Source organism: the organism of the source record quoted next, unplaced genomic scaffold, assembly GCF_019419815.1.
Source record: "Pyrus x bretschneideri cultivar Hongxiangsu unplaced genomic scaffold, Pyrus_bretschneideri_v1 Contig65, whole genome shotgun sequence".
In the NCBI taxonomy this organism is placed as follows: Eukaryota; Viridiplantae; Streptophyta; class Magnoliopsida; order Rosales; family Rosaceae; genus Pyrus; species Pyrus x bretschneideri.
The window spans coordinates 288826-312752 of record NW_025999804.1 but is presented as its reverse complement, the minus strand read 5'-3'; the positions used below and the strand labels follow the sequence as shown (position 1 = coordinate 312752).

The 23927-nt window shown below is 36.6% G+C and overlaps 1 protein-coding gene across 2 annotated transcripts; it reads left to right on the top strand.

Annotated features, from left to right (window-relative positions):
• The first annotated feature begins 11633 nt into the window (after positions 1-11633).
• LOC125472162 (ATP-dependent DNA helicase 2 subunit KU70) lies at positions 11634-23630 on the top strand. Of its 2 annotated transcripts, none has more exons than XM_048573260.1 (19): positions 11634-11897; positions 12005-12082; positions 12423-12539; positions 13452-13566; positions 14392-14497; positions 14652-14769; positions 14855-14938; positions 15040-15098; positions 16618-16751; positions 16856-16899; positions 17013-17089; positions 17689-17836; positions 18776-18837; positions 19338-19398; positions 21287-21379; positions 21463-21583; positions 22238-22340; positions 22476-22695; positions 23277-23630. In XM_048573260.1, exons 1-18 carry the CDS (start codon positions 11826-11828, stop codon positions 22687-22689), a joined length of 1806 nt encoding a protein of 601 aa, XP_048429217.1. In that variant the 5' UTR covers positions 11634-11825; the 3' UTR covers positions 22690-22695; positions 23277-23630. The 2 variants fall into 2 exon arrangements, with proteins under 2 accessions (XP_048429217.1, XP_048429216.1); XM_048573259.1 differs by having other exon boundaries at positions 11637-11897; positions 22476-22659.
• The last annotated feature ends 297 nt before the right edge of the window (positions 23631-23927 follow it).

Below are 23927 nucleotides of genomic sequence, written 5' to 3'. Positions count from 1 at the left end.
GTCACAAATAAAGTTCTTGGTTTATTTAGTGTATTTTTTTTTTAAGTTTATTTGGTGAGTTTATGTAATTTTATTTCGTTTGTTTTTTTAAGTTTATTTTGTGAGTTTATGTAATTTTATTTCGTGTGTATTTTTAAGTTTATTTGGTGAGGTTATGTAATTTTATTTCGTGTGTTTTTTTAGGTTTATTTGATTACCTAGCTATTTGCTCTTTACTCGTTAGTTTTTTGGTTGTTTATGGTGTGAGTTTTTCTTTAATTAGTCTAATTTATTAGTTGTCTGTATGGTCTCTATGGTTTTGTTTTTGAGGGCCTCGCGTTCTCTCTTCTATTTATTGGGACTTTTGGCTCCTCCGGGTTTTGTTGTTTGGGTGTAGATCCCATCTTTACTGGTGTTTCATAGGGCTTTGGGATAGTTTTGCTTTTCTTGGGGGCTACTATCTTTAGGAACGTTTAATCTTCCCCTACTTGGTTTGCTTTGTTGTGATTGGTTTTAGACTGTTCAATCTAGTTGTGTTTTATTAGGGCTTTGATCCCAACAATTGGTGGCTTGGGATAATCATGATATTTGTTAGTTTGTTTTGACGGTTGGTTTCCTCCTAATTGGCTCCCTATAAATCTTCACTTAGGTTTTCTGCTCAACCCACTAATGATAGGAGCATATTTAGGCGACTTACTTAGCTTGTTTTCGTGCATCTATGTTGTTAATTCATAGTTGTTTTAGTAGTTTAAGCCATTTTCGTGTGTTTTTAGGTTCATATGGCTAAGGAAGCAAAAAGATGCATTTTGGAGCATTTTGGAGCAAAATTGGGCTTGGAATGGATAGCATATGCTTGGAGCCAAAGTGTTGGACGAATTTGAAAGCCTTGTATGCACTTTGGACATAAAACAAAGGGCCTAGCCCAATCAAACAATCCTTTGAGCTATGCAAAACCTCTAGCCCAATCAACAACCCTTAGCCACATGCATCACAACCCCAAAACCATCAAGAAACACCCATTGCCGTGCCTTGCACTCCCCCTTGCATTTTCAGCCATTCCACTTCATCATTACACCACCTTCTCCCTCTTTATTCCACATGCATTCATCATAATTCACCCTAGCTACCACCATTCACACACACATGCACTCACATGCATTCACATGCATTTCAAGCACCAAAACAAAGCCTAACCCGTGCATTCCCCCTAATTCCATCCATCTTCCACACCTTTCCAACCTAGCCACACCCTTTAATCATCCCCCCTTTAAGTTATGATTTTATTTCCTAACCCTACATGCATTATTTATTAACTCATCATCATGCATCCACATTTTAAATAATCAACAACTTCCCCCAAAGCCGTGCATTGAGGGACATTTCCATTTTCTAGCATTATCATTCCATTGTACATTCCCATTTACACACAATCTTCCCATTAAAAACACTTCCACTTGTAGCCGTGCCTTCCCTTTCAAATTGCAGCAACTCCCCACTTCATCCATTCACATGCATTCACATGCATCACAACCCCAAAACAAGTCTTGCCGTGCCTTTCCATCAATTCCAGCATTCACACACTTTGTTGCAGCTTTCCAGCTTTCATTCTTCATCATTGCAGCCATTCCACATGCAACTCTTCATCATTGCACCACAAATCAGCTCATCCACACTCAATGCCGTGGCTACCCATCCCATTTCCAGCTTTCACATGCTAACACATGCAATTCCAGCACCAACAACAAGTCTTGCCGTGCACACACATGCCATTTCCAGCTTTCACATGCTTTCCTAGCTGTTTTCCATCATTAACAAGCCACATGCATTCTAAACAAACAGCCATATGCACCTCCATTCCTCCTATAAAAACCCTTGCATTCCCATTCATTAAAACATCTCAATTCCATACACAACACACCACAACACAACAAGCAACCTTGTTGTCGTGAGCTCCCCATCCATTTTCTGCATCATTCTCTCCTCCACTTCCATTTCCATAACTCCCCACTCCATTCCACACTTCCATCCCTCCAAAACACTATCCTTAGACCTTATGCTACAACGAAGAGGAGGAGAAGAGTGCCTAAACGTTCATACAATTCAAGTTTGAGTTGTTGGAATTTTTAGGTGTTGCTTTTCCTCGATTCCAATGTTTAATTTCAATTCTCTTTATCTTGTACGTATGAGGAACTAAACCCCCCTTGGCTAGGGGGGATTCGAAATACATGTTTATGCTTGCAATATGATTTGATTACTTCTAATTGCGTTTCATAAGTTGTGAATTCAATTTGTTTAACTATTTGATTGATAACCTATTTATGTATGTTTATTGAGAGTGCACGCTTAATTTTCATGCATGAATATGACACTAGAATATAAGTGAGTTTCACCTATTAGTTATGAACTTATATTCACAAGTAGTGGAGGTTGCTTATAAACAATCGCGTTAAATAAATTCTTGGCATAAGTTTCATGCAATCATAGTAACGAATGCCTCGTCAACACTTATAGTTTTCAAAGAACTTAATGATTCTTGCTTGTATCTCTATTATGCAATTCATGTAGGGAACTTGTGGGGAATGCTTTGGGTTGTCGTATGCAATCATCCAATTCATTAACTTAAGGAAAACTTGACGGTTAATTTAAGCGGACCTAATTAACCCGGGGTGTTGAGAATTAATGGTTTATTGAAAAGCAATTAGAAATCGTTTTGTATGCAAGTATAACATGTGTGGAGATGAACCCCTTAGCTAGCTTCCCATCCATTCATTTCCGTCAAATTCGTATTTACAATTTGTCTTCTTTACATTCTATCCATTTTAGTTTAAATTCGTCCAAACCGCAATCCCCCCCATATTTGTTTAGTCTTAGTCTTAATCTATCTTATTTTGAGTTTTGCATTCTTTGAGTCTAGTATAGTGTTTTAAACTTGTTTTTACGTTTTTGAAGTCAAATCCAAGTGATTAACAATCCCTCCTAATCCCCGGTCCAGAACGATCCCTACTTACATACTTACTACAATTGACAAAAAGAGGGTTTAATTTGTGTGCGTATAATTCACGCATCAACTAACCCTAATACTCTCAAGCATTTCCTTTCATTTCTCTCTCAAGATGACCAACCCTCAACTTGCTGCCTCCTGCTCGTCCTCTGCCCGTAGACCTCATATCTACTCAGAGGGCTACATCCCCAGACGGGAGAACCCTTTTCCTGTTCTTGAGCTCGGTCAAGACCCGGTGATCGTCGAGAAAGTGATGAGCACATTCACTATGGAAAGAAGTGTAACTAGGGTCACTACCCACCTTGCTTCCTCTATCATTGTTGACCACATGCTCTCTAGGGTTCTTATGAGGAAGATGTTTGATCAACCCCTTGATGCTTATCAGATTAAATGGAAGCTGGGTCTCTTGTGGAAAAACAAGGTGAAAAGTACCTTTTATCTGGACCATTTTGGAAGGAAATGGTTTGCTCTTGAGTTCACAGATGAAGACGACTTGAAGTATGTCCTAAACAATAGGCCATGGTATGTCCAGGGCCAAATTTTCCATATAGAATGATGGACACAAAACTTCAAGGATACTGATATTATTACTAAGCTGGTGGTGTGGGCGAGATTGTCGCATGTCTCGGTGCAGTACAAAGAAGAACAAATTATCAGGGACATCACTCAACCAATCGGGAAAGTGATTAGGGTTGATGAAGTAACTTTGGGGTTGAGCGGGCTGTTTGTGAAAGTTTTGTTGGAGGTGGACTTACGTTTCCCTCTAAAGCGTGTTTTAATTATAAACCACGATAAGGTTCACCTATTCTAATTAGCTATGAGAAATTATTTGAGATTTGCTTCTATTGCGAACAAAGACGTCTTAAAAGACATAGTTGTGCGGAGTTTGAGATTAATGATGGTTGTTTCATGATTGATAAAGCTTTTAAGGATGAACCAACTGTTTACCCAGAAGATGTAGTTGTTGATGAAAATATAAAAGCTTGTCTTCAAGACGATGTGATGCTATGTTTTCTTAAGGCTGCTAATGTGGAGGATGATTATATAGAGTGCAAGGAATCGGGCCAACGAGTGGAGGTTAGCATACCGGATGAAGAGGGCTGGACTACGGTCATTCCCAAGTGGAGGAGGAGAGGTGAGAAAAGAATTTCTAATGAAAGCTCAAAGGAGGGTAGGTTCTATAAGGATGTGGCTTCAATCTGAGTCTTATAATTCTAGTGGACTTAGACTAGGAAATTGAATTTTTTTTATGCCATGTCTATACTGGAACAAAATCAGGATGTTATGATGCCATATGTGCAAGACAATGAGTCTGGAGCTAGAGAGCACGCTGGGGACTTTGTTGCTGCTTCACATGCAACTGAGATGACTTCTACAACTACTAGACCTACGGTGGGAACGCTGAGTCCTAGGAAGCGTATCCAAGAGGAAAATGTCGAGGAGGTAGGTCCATCTGCTTATCTTGACGAGTTAGATTAATGAAGGGTATGGTGTGGAACTGTAAGGGTATGGGAAGACCAATGTTCATATCTAATTTCAATTATCTTCGTAGTTTGTCTAAGTTAGATTTCTTTTGCTTTGTTGAAACCAAGTCCGCTGTGGAGAAAACCCATACTAGTTATTTTGTGAGACATTTTGATTGGATGTAACTCCGAGGGGAGGTCCAGGGGAGTATTTCTATGTTGGAATTCTAGCATGTTATATATTAATGTTATCTTTGTTTCTTCGCGTTTTATTCATGCTTCTATTAGGGATGTGGTGCTGAATGTTGAAATTTTTACTACTTTTGTTTACGTTTACCCTTAGAAAACCCTTCAAGAGAGTATGTGGTAGGAGTTACTTACCCTCAACCCTAGTCATAAGCTTTGGATGATGGTAGGGGATTTTAACTGTATCATAAACACTCAGGAAAAATGGTGGTGGGGGGGGGGGCAGCGGGCAATCAAAATAAGAATTGCTATATGACAAATTTTGTGAACTTTTTGAACAAAACTGATCTTATTTCTTTACATGCATCTGGGTTCCTTTTACTTGGACTAACAACCATAAAGATGAAACTCTCATTTTTGAGAGACTTGATAGAGTAGTAGCAAACTCCTACTGGCTTGAAGCCTATCCTAACTATTTCCTTCATAACTATCCTATTTTGGGTTCTAACCATAATCCTATTTTCTTGGATACGGTCGGACCTCATGTTAGTCAAAGAAGGAAGACCTTTAAGTTTGACGCTATGTGGAATTTACATTCAGATTTTAAAAATTTTGTGAAGGAGACTTGGAGCTACGACGAGAGATTATCCCTATTGGACTATTTTAGGGGTTGTTTAGGTAAGTTTTCTTTCCTTGTGAGAAATTGGAATCGTGTGGTGTTTAGGTCAGTTAAAGAAAGAAACCAGAAGCTCCGAAATGATCCTAGCAAAATCCAACAGGAAATTATGTCATTGAATAACAATGCTAATGTTTATAATACTCTACAGGATAAAATTAAACTAAAAGTGCAAATAAATGATCAACTCTCTTGGGTTCTCAAGGAGGAAAAAGTAATGTGGGCTCAAAAAGCTAAAGCCAACTGGCTTAAAAATGGTGACAAAAATACAAGGTTCTTTCAATTGAGTGCAACAATAAGGAAAAAATGGAATGAAATCAACAAATTTCGAGATGGCAATTGATGGTCTAAAGGAGAGGGGATGGAGCAGGTTTTTGTTAATGAATTTAAAATGAGATTTGCACAAGGGAAAAATCCCTCCATTGACCAGATTAAGTTGGTTACCCACATCATTGAGCCTTGTATAACAAGTGAACAAAATTGTAAACTAACTGTTATTCCCATGGATAGTGAGATCTAGAATGTTGTTAAAAGTATTGGAGCTCTCAAAGCCCTAGGTCCTAATGGGATCCATGCTAGCTTTTATCAGGAGTGTTAGAGTATGGTTGGACCTTCTATGTGCAACATGGTCAATGATTGTTTTGTTAATTGTACTAACCTTCATTTGATTAACCATACAAATATTGCTTTAATCCCGAAAGTGGAGTTCCTAGAGACCGTAAATAATTATCATCTGGTAAGTCTTTGCAATGTGAGCTACAAAATTATAACTAAGGTTTTATGTGCCAGGCTAAAATCCATTATTCCTATTTGCATATCCCCTAACCAGGGAGCGTTTACGTCGGGAAGATCTATTCAAGATAATATTTTCATTGCTCATGAACTATTCACAAGTTTTAATAGGAAGAAGGGAAGAACAAGGGATCTTGCCATTAAGCTTGACTTGGAAAAAGGCTTATGATTTACTTAATTGGGATTACATCAAGTGTGTTTTGGAAAGTTTTGGATTTTGTCAAAGGTGGGTTAACCTAGTGATGAACTGTATTTCCTCAGCTTATTTTTCTATCAATATTAATGGTGAACCTCATAGATATTTTAATGCAAGCAGAAGTATAAGACAAGGTGACCCTGTTTCTCTGTATATTTTCATCCTTTGTATGGAACCTTTAATCAGACAATTAAATGCCTTAGCAACTGTTCCTAAATCTCATATTGGTTTACTCACCTCTCCATTTGGCTATAAAGTTTCAAATCTTATTTTTGTGGATGACAGTCTCATTTTTATTAAAGCTACTACTAAGGGTGCTAGAAATGCTATGGATGTTCTAAGTAAGTTTGCCATTGCTTCGGGATAGCAAATTAATTTTAATAAATCTTCTCTTTATTTTTCTTCAAATACTAATAGCCAAACTAGAAATGAGGTTGTAAATATTCTTCACATTCAACATAAATCTACCATTGGAAAATACCTTGGAATTCACAACATTGTTTTTTGGAAGGATCCTTTGAATGGAAGTGAGCTAATTAGAAGAGTGAAGCAAAAACTAGTGGGTTGGAAAGCTAATTCTCTATCTAAGGTGGGTAGGCTCACTCTTGTTCAAGCGAACCTCTCAGGTATGCCTAATCATATAATGTCTTGTTTCAAGTGCCCTAAGAAGTTAACTAATCAACTAAATAAATACTCTAGACAATTTTTCTGGGGTAATACCCACAAGTGCAATCCAGTAAGTTGGAAGGAAGTCTGTAGACCTAAACAAGCGGGTGGCTTAGGTATTAGAAACATTGATCACTTCAATAGAGCTTGCCTTGCTAAGTTGGGATGGAAATTTTTATTTGATAAGGATAACTAGTGGGCAAATATAGTTAGGAGGAAATACCTTAGGAATGAGAACTTTTTGGATAGTAAAGTAAAGCAACATCATTTGGTTGCTTGGAAAAGAATACTGGGATCAAGGGATATAATTTCAAGGGGTATGCGATAGGTGGTCAATGATGGCAAGGACATCTTGTTTTGGACCCACAACTAGGTTTTTCCTCGCCCCCTTTTTCATCTTATACTAGAAACCAATTCCATTGTATTAAGTGGGATATAAAAGTTGCTTAGTTTATAGTTAATGGTTAGTAGGATAGAAACAAGCTTGAGAATGTTATAGATACTAATATTGTTAATAAGATTTGTGACATTCCTCTTCCTATTAATAATACCTCTAACTCTGCTATTTGGGGTCCTAATCCTAATGGAAAGTTTTCAGTGAAATCCGCAACTTAGCTCCCAGTCGAGAATTTAAATACATCCCCAACACAAATGCTGATTAATAGGATCTGGAAGCAGACTCTGCCTCCTAAGGTTAAATTATTTGCTTGGACTTTTGTCAAAGGAAGGTTACAAACTAGTAAACGTCTCAACAAGTTTTTACCCAATGTAACTAATCAATGCCAGATGTGCCATAATCATGAGGAAGACAAGGACCACCTTTTTCTTCACTGCTATTACGTTGTGCAAGTCTGGACCTGTTCGAATGAACCTTATTTTTGCAATATTGCAAATAATCCTAAGGTAAATGAGTAGCTAAGTATCTTGCCACATGATTGAAAATTTGAAGTTAGCTATTTAAGTAAAGCTTTGTCCAATTGTTGGCAAATCTGGAATGATAGAAATGCAATTATATTAAAAAAAATGAGAATCCTATACCGTACCAGTATGTTATTCGCGCCCTGACAACGACTAAAGAGTTCTTTAAAGAGAATACTAGTCATGAAAAGAACCCTGAGGTTGGTTGTCAAGATAATTTGATTAAGTGGCAGCCCCCTCCACCTAATTATGTTAAAATAAACTTTGATGGATCTATTTCTCACTCTTTGGCTGCTAGAGGGTTCGTGGTTAGGAATTGGGATGGTAAACCTATCCTTGTTGGTGCAATGAAATTCGGCTTTATGAGCATCAATGTTGCCAAGGCTTTGGCTTTTCATGAAGCGCTAATCTGGGCAAAGAGAAGGAATTGGAAACATGTCTTGGTGGAAGGCGACTCAAAGCTTGTCTTGGATGCTATTTGTGGAGCTTATGATGCGCCCTGGAACCTAAAACCTATTGAAGACATCAGGTGGCGTGCCAGCAGCTTTCATGACATTAGATGGAGCTACATCTTCAAGGAGGCAAACTTCGTAGCGGATGCTTTGGTGTCTATTGGTCTTAATAGTTCAAATTTTTGTATTTGGGATGCTTGTCTCCCTGTGGAAGCTCACTTGGCTTTTCAATTTGACTGTATTAGTACTGGCAATGTAAGAGGTTTTTCGCTATAATATTTTCTTTTTCTATCAAAAAGAAAAAAACTAAAAATTAAGACGAAATTAAATAAAGTAGTACAAATAAATACAAAATTATACAAAATGTGGGTTAAGACAATATTATAAAATGCAGGTGTAACACAAATAAATAAATTAAAATATTGATGCTTGTGGAATACATATAAATAAACAAAAATATAGCCACCTGATCTGCTAAACTTGTCCCACTACGTAAATTATTGGAAGCAATCAAGAGAGCGTTTTTCCAACAAGTGAAGGATATGTTGAGTTTTTTCCAATGCCCTTGAAGACCTTGACTACTTCTGGTGTTTTTTCCATGCCTAGAGCAAAATGCTTCTGTAATTCTACTCCACATTTCTCGCAACTCCAATTCATTACCCGTAATCGGGTCATGAGTAATGTGAACCCAGCATTCACACAACTTAAGATCTTCGATGAGCTTCCACATAGCCATTTTTTTTCACATAAAAAGTATGTGAAAGCTTTGGTAGAAAGTGTTGAAAATATTGAAATGTGGTGTAAGGTGGAAGATGAGGGTTAGGTATTTATAGTTTTTTTTTTTAATTTTTTATGTATTTTTTAACAATTTTTAATAATTTTTTATTAATTTTAATTTAGTTAATTAATCTGGACTGTTGGATTTGAAAAAGATTCAAATCCAACAGCCCATATGTTGACATGTGGCCAACGGTTATAATTCTGACTGTTGTGCCTTTCTTTCTTTTTAATTTTTGGGGAGAAAAACGTGGATCGTTGATCTTTGGATCAGACGACCTAGATTACACCACGTTACTAGCCGTTGGTTTTCAAATTAAATTTTTTTTTACCGTTGGAAATCCAACAACCCAGAATGAGCCACGTGGCCTCTCCATCGGAACTGTAAGTGCGTCCACGCATGCGGCCCCCGTCCACGTTTTCTTGTAGGGGACGCGTGCCTTGACGCAAAAAAAAAATTAAATTGGCTTGTGACATCATGATGGTATAAGCATGATGTCATATAGGCCGCCCCTTATGATGGCTTGGGCTATCAACTGCCCTATTGGATTGGGTTGGAGGGAATCAGCTGGGTGCCGACCTAAGAGCTCCCGATGGACTTGCTCTAAGCATAGATAGTGCACAAATTGGAGTTTTAACAAAGAAGTTGCATGTTTTAATTTGGAGAATAAAAGGGTAATTTTGCAATAAAGAAAGTTAAAAAGGGGGACAACATCCCTTGCAGAAGAGCACACGCACAATAGATTTGTTGCTGCTCAGGAAATGAAGGAAATGAAATCGTGCGAGGTATGAGGGTGTGGATATCGAAGCCCTCATCGATTTGATATCACACACACACATCTACATCTCTTATGGCGCATTTACTAATCTGTAATCAGATTGAAGGGAATTGAATTAAGGGGGAATTGGAATGAGCTGAAATTATAATTATATTCATGTTGAAGTTGTTTACCAGAACTGTCTGAAATCGGAGTAGAAATGATATTGATCTATATAAACTGTTTACTAATTCATATGAATAGGTATAAAATATAATATAATTACTAAAGTACCCCTGCTTAACTAATCTATTTTTGGTAAAACTTTTACTCTTTCATTTTTTTTTTAGAGAATTTTTTTTTTAGTAAAACTTTTAGTTCAAGTTTAATATGAAAGAATATTTTTTATTTGCTTTTACATATTTGAGAAGATTCTTAATCACCCTAATTTATTTCATTTGCTCTCTCTCCCCCTCTCCTCAGTCTTTCTCAGCAGCCGCTCCCACTTGACCAAAATGCTATCACACACACCATCCTCTCCAATAACCATCACCACCACCACTCTCCTCCCCCATCCTCTTCTCTCCCACCCTCCACCACCTCACCTCACTCCCCCTCATCCACAAGACTCTCCTCATCGCCAACCACGTTATCTCTCATCTTTCTTCCCTGCTGTTCGTGGCTATTCACCAAATCCTCGCTGACGAACGCCTTAGGGAATAAGGGTTTGCTGTTCACACCAATCCAAGCAATCAATTTTTGACTCGTAGCCCCAAATTGGTCTGCAACATTCGCATAAAGAAGGGTTTGCCGTTCCAGGACTCGTTCCGGAAGAACATGACTCAGCCCGAGTCTGTAGTGTGTAAGGGTAGTGTCGTGGTGGTGGTCAAGGTGTAAGGAGTCGGCGGAGGAGAAACGAAGGAAAGGGTGTGCTACTGGTGGAAGGTACAAGGGTATTTTGGGTAGAAATGTTTGATTCCAGAAGAAGGCTTCCTTCGGGAATTCAATTACCTACATGGATGTACGTAATTGAATTCTGGAAGATTAAGGAATTCGATTCCGGATTTTAAGTGGGTCTCACTTATTTTTCATTCCCTACATGTTAGTAAACGCGAAATGCTTCGGTAGGAATGCGATTCCGTTTCTTTCCATTCCATTCCTGTTTGGTAAACACGCCTTTTTTGTGTAATCAATATTTATACTTTATTAGGCTTTGATACATTTTGTTCATTTTTTATGTTAATATTACACTTTATATACCACAAAATATGTAATACAATTCGATCTATCTGAAAAGCACTCATGGCGTCGAGTGAAATTTTTATGTGTTTAGAATACGGTTGGTACTTTATATTTCGTTATACGAGAGGATCAAAGGTTTTTTTCCTTTTTAAGTGTCAAATCATTTTGCAATCTAAACCGTTAGGGTTGGTTTGGTATTGCTATGCTTTGAAAAAAAGTTGTTTCTGCTGTGTTGTGAGAATAAACAGCTGTTAAATAAAGAGCAAAGTGTTTGGTAAACATTTTTGTAAAAGTGCTTTTGAAAAAAAAAAAAAAGCAGTATTATAGTATTTGGTAAACTTTTATGTAAAATAGATGTGAAAAAAAGCCGGTTTTTCAAAGCTGAATTTTGCAGCTTCTTGTTTTTGGCTTTTTTCACCTAAAACTGTGAAAAAAAGTTGAAACTAAATGTTTACCAAATACAAAAACAGCTTCTAACATTTTTTTATTTCAGCTTTTTTCACAATTACTTCAGTATCAAACTAGGCTGGTCCGGCACGAACTTCTAAAATGTGAGTCTAGCGCGCCGCAGACGATCTTGGCCATTTCCCCGCTTCCGCTTGCAGGAGACTCTTCTTCTTTTTCTTCTGGAATTCAAAACTCGACTCTGCAATCTTCGATTCCCTCCCTCTCTCTCCCCCAAAATTTCAGTGCAGTGAATAAATCTTAATTGATCCTCTATGGAAATGGAAATAGACCCCGATGACCTTTTCAGAGACGACGACGACGACGCAGACAATGAACTCTTCCAGGTTCTTTCTCTCTCTTTTTCCCCACTGTTTTTGGTGTGTTTCCGGTTGATATCTCCGTTTTCTTTCATTTTTTTTTAAAATAATGTAATTTAATTTTGGTAATTCAGGGAAGGGAGTCGACGAAGGAGCTTGTGGTGTACTTGGTTGATGCTTCCCCCAAAATGTTTAGCACTACTTGCCCATCCGTGAGCTTCTTCTTGTTTTTCTTCTCTGTTTGTTTTTTTCTTTTTTTTTTCAAGAAATCTACTTAATTGTTTGCTTAATAAATAGTTATTCATCCATAATTCCTTTTTTTTCAATTTTGCGTATATAATTTCTTATATTCCTGTTAAATTTGCATAATGGGTACCATATTAACTTTGGTGGAGCTTAATTTTTCGAAGTACTACACTCATGATGCGACACTGTCGAAGAAATTATGTACGGCTTTGCATTCCATTGTGATGGACGCAAAATGTGCTTCAAGCTTCAACAGTACTGATTTCGCTGATTTGATGGAGGATTCTTTGTTTTGCATGTTGACAGGGGGACGATAAGGACGAAACTCATTTTCATGTTGCTGTGAGTTGTATCGCACAGTCTCTGAAGACACAAATCATTAATAATGCATATGATGAAGTTGCCATATGCTTCTTTAACACTGTAAGATGGAGGCTTGATTAAGCTAAGGGATGTTACATTTGTTTCAAATATTTCTTGTTATTACTTGATGCTTGCATTTTTTTCGTTCGGTTTCTTTCTAGTATTTTTGTTTTGTACATGCGTGTGCGTATATATTATATTTGTTTTCATCCAAGAATATCTTGATGTTGCATGTGTTGCTGTTTAACGATAATGTATACCAGCATAAAGAATAATTTGCCTTTAACTTGGGATTTTATTTGTTTTATTGATTTATTTTGTTTTGCATGAAGAAACTGTTATATTTTAGAAGAAAGAAAGAGACGAAAAGGAGAGAGAATGTAAGAGAAGGGGTATCTTAAAGAAGAGAATAATTTGTGATGTGGTACTTTCCGAGGATATGGAAGGAAAATGTAATGGAAACTAAGATGGGAAAAACATCAGGCACAAAGGAGTGTGCAGTTTTGTGTAGTATATGGGGCTGCTTTTTTTTATTTATTTTAAATGTAGAGATCTAGACCTTTTTTTGCTCACTGTACCCCCTTACACCAGTTCATTATTTCTTGAAATTTATCTTTTGTTCAACATTATCGACCTTAGTACCAAAATGCCTTTGTTCCACCTGAAACACAACTTTTACTTTTTGTACTCATATTGTAGTTCTCTGTGGATAATGAGACGTTCCTGCATACTTTGAGTGATCCTATCTTTATGATAACAATATGAGTTATGAAAAGAAAAAAGATATAGTTCCTATTTCTATAAGGGATCATCTAATGATGTTTTTTATTGGATTGTTTTCCGAAAGGACTTCCTGGAGGCTGAACAATATGTATTCTGCTGGATTTGAAATTGTCTTATTTTCTAGAAAGACTTTTATTCTTAGTTATAGTATGAGTCATTCTCATGTTAAGCTTATGTGTGCATGTGCAGAGGGAAAAATGGAACTTGCAAGATTTAAATGGTGTTTATGTGTTTAACGTTGCTGAACAAGAGTATCTAGACAGGCCAACAGCAAGGCTAATTAAAGAAATTGATAGCGTAGAAGGTATTCCTTAGTGAAACGATATTGTTTAGTTAGAATCAATTCCAAATGTTATAATTTAACAAACAGTGTCCACTTTGAAATTTTACTCTTTTTTTTTTTTTTTTCATTTTTATTTTAAAATCAAGATATTATAGCTTCACTGGCACTAACAAAAAATTTCAGGCAGAAGTTTAGTAGAAGTGTATAAAGTCAGGTAGCACTTTTTTGTGCCTTTTGTGTGTGTAACTGAAGAGGGGTGTTCTATGTGGGTGTGACTGTGACGCTATATTTTATTTGAATCTACCCAAAAATATACTGAGGAAGTATTTATAGAAAATTATATTTTATCTTGTAAAGTTGTCACTTCGTTTATATGCTTTGTGGAGCTCTTTGTATTTTGTATTGTAATTAAGTCTACTTATCTTTTCACTCTTCTTTTCCAAGACATAGCTTGTAACCTAATCATTTTAAAGGATGTTTAAAATGAAATCCTTTCCATATTGTGTTAGCTATGCTTTATTTATGTTGAACCTCTTAGAGTATGGTAATACCCTACAACAAAAGGGCCATGTTGATGTCTTAACTGGATTTAATATCTAACTCTCAGGTGATATAGCTCTGTTAGCTTTAAGCTCTTATGTTTGACATATATGTTTAGATATGTTATGATCTGCAGAAATTGCTTGTCTTACCTATGAAATATATAACATTAAATAGCTTCCGGTTATGGATGTAAACTTAAGACAACACATGTTGCTTTTGTGTGTGAGCTGAATTCTTCCTTTTGATTAAACGCCTCTTTGGACTGTTAAAGTCAACTGTTTCCTCCTTTGTTTTTAATTGCAGAATCATTTATGAGCAAAATCGGGAGTCAGTATGGTATTGTCTCTGGGTCCCGAGAAAATTCTCTTTACAATGCCCTCTGGGTGGCCCAAGCACTGTTGCGTAAAGGGTAAGTGTAAAGTGTTATCAAGTTTGGCATTCTCTAAAAAGGGGAAAAGTGTTACTGCATTTCATTCTCCTTTTAAATCATTTTCTGTCCTATTTTTATGTTGGTAGAATTAAACTGCCTCTGTGGACTCTTTACTAGCAAACTACTTTCTCAGATCTTTGAAGACAGCCGAAAAGCGTGTTCTTTTATTTACAAATGAAGACAATCCATTTGGCAACATTACGGGAGTGATAAAGACAGATATGATGAGGACCACATTGCAGCGGGCTAGAGTATTGATTTGCACTTCTTTGTAGTTCAATGGTATATTGAAAATTCACTGTAATAAGAAGTCTAACCTTTACCCATTTCTTCCAGGATGCACAAGATCTTGGCATCTCAATTGAACTTCTTCCATTGAGTCGACCTGACAGTGATTTCAATGTTTCTACTTTCTACTCTGTATGACAATACCCTTTATTCTCATTATTTTTATTTATTATATGCTTCTTGGATTGTTACATTCATCGCACTACTTGCTTCTCTACTTTTATGTGTTTCAGGATTTACTTGGACTCAAAAGTGATGATCTTGCTCGATTTATGCCCGCAGCAGGAGAAAAGTAACCTTCTCTTTTCAGTATTAATTATCGGTTGCACAGTCATTGTTATTTTTAGTATGTTCAATTTGTGCAAACAATTGCTCCCTTTGTTCTTTTATATAATATTTCTTTTGTGCATTTGTAAGGAGGCATGTAACATTGGAATTGGGGCAACCAGTTGTTTCCTTACAGACTTGTCATAGCTAAAAATCTCAGCCTATCGATCTTCCACATCTTTAGAAGATTATTGCTTGTACAAGTGGAGTGAATATTGGAAGATGATGATGTAAAAATAAGACCGTCCATGATATTAGGGAAACCATGCATTGAGTTAAATACATAAGCTTTAAATCAAGTATGTTCTTAAAAGACAAATATGAAATAATATACGAATAATGTACGATCTTACCTGTTGTTCAAGAATCTGGTAGCCCTCTGATTGGTATGTGGACGATAAGCATCCAACATGGGTGCAGCTGTTGTGGTTTTTCTTTCACATGTACGGGGTGCTTAATATGGTCTCAAAGATTGATATGTGCTCCAAGCTCTCCCCAATAGAGTAGTAGGTCCTTAATGCAGACTTGAGATTTTATGATTTGATTATCACAAAAAGTTAATGGAAATGTTTGGAAATCTAAGTAATTTTGAGATTGGGATTGGTGAAATACTTTTAGAGGAGGCTTAGAGTTAAAGGTGAGGTGGAATATGGCTTATCTTATTTCATATGGAGAGCATACCTAGACTTATATTTATTGAAAAGTATCCACCAATTATTACGTTACTGGACCACATCTGACTTCTTAAAAATATCCAGTATGATTTCGTCGGAGAAGTTGAAAAGGTCGTCCCACATATAACAATCTACCCAACTGCAACATGTGAGAGGAAAAGGGCGTGCCTAGACAAAGTGGCCGTTTGTTTACCCCACAATTTTTATGTTACTAAAAGATATAATGACTTGGTACACTGTTCCAGAAAAAAAGAAATACAATTAGAAATACAGACGTGGTAAACTGGATTTTCTATTAGCTATCTACCACAGCTTTAATGTAACATAATATAAATCTTATGTTTACTAATTCATATGTTTTATAAATGTTCAAATAATCTTTCAGTGTAAATATATGAACTTTGATGCTTATGCGTGCTCTACTTATGTAGAGAATACTCTTGTCGTTGCATAGCGTTGCCATCCAAAATAGTGAGAGGGATACTCTTTCTCTACGTCATTCGCTAATTTTGTCCCTTATAAGTTGTATATACCTGCTGAAGGTAATTATAGTGTTGATGCCTAAACTTTCTCCGGCATTAGCTAGCATCAGACCCTTGTTATCTTGAATTTAAATTCTATGGTTTATGTGGCATTTTTTTGTATTAAGAGGCAATGATTAAACTAGATGCAATTATCTATTAGGTTGTGTCCTATGGCAACAAATCTGAAATACTTACTCTGCTCTTAGTCTTTTAATGCACAATAATTAAATCTCGCTCTTTTCCTAGTTTACCTATTTTATTTTGTAACTATCCACTCTAAATTCAGATTGGAAGATATGAAGGATCAGCTTAGAAAGAAAATGTTCAAGAAGCGCCTAGTTAGAAAAATCACTTTCTCAATTGCCAATGGATTATCAATTCAACTGAATTCATATGCTTTAATTCGGCCCACTCTTCCAGGTATTTGTATAGCCATTTATCCAATTACTTGTGGTTTCACTACAAGTCATCTTCTGCCTATCAGTTTGGGCTGAGAATTTTGTTTCATTGCCTTTTGATAATAGGAGCGATAACCTGGCTTGATTCTGTGACTAATCGTCCTCTGAAGGTGATACTGCATTACTACTCTACATATCCCTGTCTAATTATTGTTTCCGATAAATTGGTTACTGAAGCCATTCAAACGAGATCTTGATCAGTTTCTGTGTGTGTATTGTGCAGGCTGAAAGATCTTTCATCTGTGCTGATACTGGGGCATTGGTGCAAGAATCTGCTAAACGTTTTCAACCTTACAAGAGGTAAGCATGTTGTGCTGCTTTTTATGCCATAGTTGTTCCTAGCTTCTTTTTATTTTTTTCCTGCAATAGTTGGGATAGTTGTAGCCCAATCCAGCTTAACCTTAACCAAGTGAAGCAACATTGGGAAGTTTATTTTTATTTTGTAGACAGACTTTTTTCTTCTTGATCTCTCTCCCTCTCTCTCTCTCTCTCTCTCCCCCCAATTTTATTTATTTCGTTATTTATTTTTGTTTGCTTCTTCTTGTTTATTTAGTTATTTTCATATTACTTACACGAAGTTGACATCACCCTAATCATCTTTCAAATTGGCAAGTAACTTTTTAAACTTTCATTTCTACTTCGTTATTCTTCTTGTACCATGGTTTTATTCATACAAAGTTCCATGTTGCGTGGGACAAAGATGTGATTGTCATGAATGAGATACATAATTGGGCATGGGAACTAGCTGCAGATTCTTTTGGCAGCTGCCTCTATACTGGTTTCAGTAGTGTCATTATGACATCATCTTATCAGTCTTAAGGTTTCACTTCTATGTTTAGATAGTGTACTGTTAGTTGGCTTCTTGAGAATTTTGTCTGATTGTTTTATTTACTTTGTAGCGAAAATATAAAGTTTTCGGTGGAGGAGCTTTCGGAGATTAAAAGATTTTCAGCTGGACATCTTCGTCTTCTTGGTTTCAAGCCATTAAATTGCTTAAAAGAGTTTCACAACTTGAGGCCGTCAACATTTGTTTTTCCTACTGATGAGGTTGCTTCTTTAATCCTTCTTTAGAACTGAAAATCTTATTTCTCTGCAGCCATGTTTTTGTTATTTTTAAGCTTTAGCATAGACTATATTTTTCATAGTTTTATCACACTAGTTATATTTTGAACATTTAGGCGATCACTATTTCTTTCATTTTTAATCTGCTTTTGGGATTAATTTAACTGCTCTCTCTCTCTCTCTCTCTCGCTATGATAGCAATAAGTATAAACGAAAGATCCTAGATCCGTTATTGTTAAGGCTTACATGAGATGAATTTGTATCAATTTTAATAACGAATGAATACTATTTATATATTGTTAAAATATTCTTTAAATGTGGACCCAGGATAGATCTCAACTGTTTAAATTCATCAGTGTATATCCTTCACTTGTTTATCTACAAATGATTTATGACTTCTAGGATTTTATTGATTGTGCGTATAACACAATTAGAGTTACAGATGAGTTATATATGCAGAATGAGGAGGGAAGGGAGATTATATAATGGGTTTAAGGTTCAACAATCAGGCTCTTTTTTCCCATTCTGTTTTTTAACTTTTAGTAGCATCTGTTTTGGGGCCTCGGGATTCTAGAACGTGTAGATTGTTCCTGTACGTTGTTGGTCACTCAGTGTTTCCATCTCCATTCCCCTACATTTTGGTCATTACTTGAAAATGATATTTTTGCATAACTTCCAAATTCTGCTCAGAAATCATAGGTTGAAAGTTGTAATGTAATTTGAATCTTCATTGGATAACTACTTCGAATTAAGGATTCAGTAGAAACACTACTGTTCTAATGCTGCGCTAATGCAATAAATGAATGATGGTGTTTTTCCCTCTTTATCATTAAGTTGGCTTCATTTGTACAAACTTCTGTCCCCACTTCTGAAGTTACAGAAGTTGAAACAATATACCTGATGTTTTCTGGTTCTTCATTGCAGGAACTGATTGGTAGCACATCTATTTTCATTGCCCTTCATAGATCCATGCTAAGGCTAAACCGGTTAGTGCATATAGTATACAGTTTCCTTGTATTCTTACTTCGTGTTAATAATAAGAAAACAAATGATCTTTTATTAATGATGTTATTATGATTTTCTAATATAAACATTACACTTAATTGTAAGAACAAAAAAAATCAAGTTTGGATTGAAGAAAAAGAATAGGCCCTTCCCTAGGAATAGACCTATCCGGTTTGAGGCACGAGATGGTCCCTGTTTGATGGAGGTGTCAAGCCTATGGCTTGTGCTACATAAGATGGGTCCAACAAAAAAAAAAAAAAAACACCATTGACTTAATATTGGGGGAGGAATTTCACAATTAAGAATCAATTAGACATCACATCAAGGCTGGATAGATGGGGGGTTTTTTTTTTTTTTTTTTTTTTTTTTCCCTCCCTTTCTCTCCCTTCAGTTGAGCTCTTGAGGTGTTTTTGTATAAAACTTATAGTTGTCGGGGGATATTTTTTTATTCTATTTCTGATTTACTATTATTATTTTTCAGTTTCGCAGTTGCATTTTATGGGAGTTCATCTCGTCCTCAATTGGTTGCTCTTGTTGCCCAAGTAAGATTTTATAAACATTCACTAATAAGTTATGGTTTAATACATAAGAGTTTGTTACATCCACAAATATATGTGTATGTATATGTCTTATGTATTTTCTTTTGGGTGTTTTTATACATGTGACTGAATGAAATGACAAGAAGGGTGTGATTTTGTTTGATTATCTACACTGAGTCACCATCTCTGAAATAGTTCTAGTGTTTACAAATGGTTTTTTAGTGGTTGTTTGTTGTTAAGCAAGGCAAGTGGCTGCTCTAATTTTTTTTCAATTTTATGCTTTGCACAAAGTCCCTTGTGGCATTTGGTGAAAAGAAAATATAAGTTGTATCATTGTCATTGGTTAACATTGTGGTCATGTGAGCTCTTCTTAAAAGAAATGCCATTTTCATTGTTGATGTTGGATAACCAAGTTAATTATATACAAATTACAAAATACTAGTAAAGCAAGAATTTGAATTTTTTTACTAAGAACAGAAAATGTAGATAAACCAAAATTGAAAATCTAAAGGTCAATTTTTTTTATCCATTGTGGCCTCGTTTGGTATGTCAGACTCTATTGACTATTTGACTTAGACTAATCTGTGCATTGGATAAAAATGACTATATACAAAGTGTATTTTTAATGATGGGAAAGAAGGCTCTAGGTCTCAGTTCTTAGAAAAGTGCTTTCTGAGAGTTCCACCATGATATGTATAGTTTATGACTTTGCCATAGGCAGAAAAGTGGGTTGAAGGAGATCATGTTACGTATTCGAATGTTGGGAGGGTCTGCTAGGGTCTTCATACCTACTATGAATAGAGAAAACTTTCCCCATTGCACTCACTAGCAGCCCAGGTCTTTCTATTCCTAATGTCTAGTGTTTGGTGTTGTATTGGACTAAAGACCGAGTGCTTTATACTGCACGGACAAGAGGACTTCGGAACTACTTTTGCCATAAAGTCCCAAAAATTATACCTTAGATAATACAATTTTATTACCTTCTATAAATAACTTAATATTCTAAAAACCATAAATATACTTAAATAAATAAATTACATTAAAAAAGAAAATTTAGAAAACGAAGGGGTCGATAGAAGGGAGAGAACAGGGAAGGGGGTGGGTAGATGGGAAAGGGGTCGGTAGGGGTCGGCGAATGGACGAGGAGGGTTGGGCTTGTCAGATCAGACCCTCTCGGCGACTATGGGACTGCTCTCGCTAGAGCTAGAGAGCTCGCCAGAGTTGTTGGGGATCAAATCGAACCTTGAAGCAGTGGCGAGGCTGCCTCTTTGATGAGTCTGAAGGGTGGAAACGGGAGAACTCAGATCGAGTCATCAAAACTTGGTCTGATATGGAATCACGGAATCGATCAGTGAGTGCAGACCTAGATGCTCTGATATGGGCTTCTCGGAATGGGTTCAAAGGATGATGAGATGCCTGTGTAGAAGATGATGAACCAACTGGCAGCATGAAGAGGATGATGATGTGAGGCGTGGTTCTGGTGTTCTGTGTATTTTTGAGCCCGACTAAATTATACATGGCATTTCGAATGGATTATTAGTAGGTCGTGGAGCGTACCTGGACCTAACCGGATTCATATAAAATGGTCCTCTCTGGTGTCCTATACGGCGTGACAAACTAGGCCTGTATGTTATAGATTTGTAAAAGAGAAATCTGCTTAATGGTGCTTGCTCATTTCAATGGCAAAATACCTATTCAAACTGCTAAATACGTGACTGAACTGAGCTGACATAAAAGTTTTAACAAAAGATGATTAGTGGTTTTCTGATTAGTGGTTTTCGTACATTGTCGTGAATTTACTGTGTTCAGTTTTTATGATATTAAAGATCACAAATATCCTTGCCGAAATTTGTCTTACACAAACTCACTTATCTCTTTTGACAAATCACAGGATGAAATAATTAGTGCTGGTGGTCAGGTTGAGCCACCGGGAATGCATATGATATATCTTCCGTACTCCGAGGACATTAGAAACACTGAAGAGGCGAGGGATATAATTGAATCTGTAACATAAAGTATTTCTTACCATAGTTATTTAACAAATGTTGTGCTTGTGACAATTTGCAGCTTCATACAGCTTCAAATGATGCACCACCTCGTGCAAATGATGATCAAATCAGAAAAGCTGCTGCTTTAATCAAACGTTTTGACTTGAAAGATTTCTCAGTATTCCAATTTGCCAACCCTGGTATGTCATGTTGAAAATCCTTCATTGAAAGTATATTGTCATTATTCGATTCATTTTTCTGCATTTTGTTTGTGCTGGTTGCTTATTGTATGCTTAGCCATTAGTCTATCCTTAAGTCAACTAGAGGTCGATGACTAGTATTAATATTGTAAAAGCAGTGTTCTCTGACTGGATCTTTAAACTGAATCCCTGTGCAAGTGGTGTTAGGAGAGACAGATGCTCTAGGAATTGAATCAGTACAAACATGAGTCAAATATCGTAATGAATCAGTTCCCAGAGGTCAACAACCAGTATTAATATTCTTGCTGATTTGTCTTTTTTCGTTAATATTGTAAATGATTCGGTACAAATGTGACTCAAATTACTCACGTCTTGTTTTGGAAAATGGAATATGTCAGTACAACTTAAACTTTAAGAATTCTTGTTGAATGCCTCTTTGGATGCTTTGGGGAAAATACACCTCCAAATGCATCGTATTAATGTCTGTAAGTAAGAAGATACATGTACTAGTGTGTGGCGTTTGGACTTTCAGAAGTTGATATCTTGGTGAGCTCTTGCCCATCTTCTCAAATTGTGGCTGTTGACCGCACCAAAGGCACCAATCTTTTACTTATGCTGTCATGTGTATTAGTATGTAACAAAGATTCTTTTCAGCCTTGCAGAGACACTATGCAGTACTGCAGGCCCTAGCGCTGGAGGAAGATGAAATACCAGAAACCAAGGATGAAACAGTGCCTGATGAGGAAGGAATGTCTAGGTAAGGAAAAGTGTACACATGCATCTTTGTCTGCTCGTGTTTCTCTTGCTTTGCAAGAACTGAATAACATTTGCCTTTGCTTATTCCTCCTGCATGAACTTCCTAACTCGATATCTTTGCGCACGTGGCTTGCAGACCCACATTTGTTAGTGCATTAGAAGAATTTAAGCTGTCTGTCTATGGGGACAATTATGACGAGGAAAATGCAGTGGAAAATGGAAAAGAAAGTGAGACCTCCAAAAAACGAAAAGCTGTTGCTGAAAATGCAGTCAAAGAGTGTGCTAACTATGATTGGGGTGGCCTTGCAGACAATGGAAAGGTGAAACTGAAACTGCTTTGCTATTCTTGAACTCATGTGAGTTTTTGTTTTCCCAATAAAAGCGGTAACCTTTTAATAAGCTTTAGGAGGTAAAGGGCTGATTGGATTGGCCTCAAAATCGTTCCCATAAAAGCAGAAAGGAAATTAATTGATTAGATCGTTCCCATAAAAGCAGAAGGGAAATTAATTGATTAGCAGAAAATTTTGGTTTGTTTAAGTGGACCAATTATTGTCAGGGAGAATTTGTTTGAGACCTAATTGGAGGAAAGGAATAATTCTGTTTTGAGGCTATCTATTTGACAGGTACTGAAGCATTCTTGCACGTGTTTTGTAAAAGGATTCTTCGTAAAGCTTGATTGTGTACGGATCCAGAAGGATTATGAACGATAAAATGATGAACCCGCTGTCTAGATTTGGTCAAGGGTTTATGTGAATACCACCTCCTTCCCATTAGTGTAAACCTGAACAACCCAAATGCTTCTCTTCCCTCGAAGGGAAAAATATCAGAGAAAAAGTAGTGTGTAATTTTAAGAACCTTGGTCATGGTAGTTTTAATGTAGTGTAGGTTAATAATTTTGAGGATGCTAATCACTTGTACTGTGGTCCATGTTGTGCAGTTAAAGGATATGACAGTGACACAGTTGAAGTACTATCTGACGGCAAATAATCTTCCGCTTGCTGGGAAGAAGGAAGCTTTGATTAGTCGAATTTTGACACACTTGGGGAAATGACCAAGGCTAACTATATAACTTGTTTGCAAGATGGAATGCTGTGCGGCTGCCGTTGCGATGCATGGAATGTTTTGATGGGGTTTGTGTACTACCCACTAAGGACCCTAGATGCATCAAAATAACCTGGTGTTTTGCAAAAGCTCAAGGCTCAATTTTCTGGTGTAGAAGACAATCTACTCATTGTAGGATTACAATTGTATTTTATGATCAAATTTGTCAACTTTTCCTGCTTTTCGACTATTTTACTGGAGTGCTGGCAGAACATGGTTAACTAATATTTAGGCGTCTTGTGGTACATGAGATGCGTTGCTCCAGAAGAAAACATATCCATTCTAATCCTCCCCATTTTTGGTCGGTTTAGTGATTAAAGAGTGCGGCGTTGAGATTTGTTATTAGGAATGATGTGGGAACGCTCTCATTGCCGGAGCCAGAAACTTAGGAAGAGCTCTAGTATTCCTGAGACAGGTTGCTTCGCGAGATGCTCTAAATTTACTTTGCAGAAGGATTAAAGAGAGATTTTGGTTAAACAATAAGTTC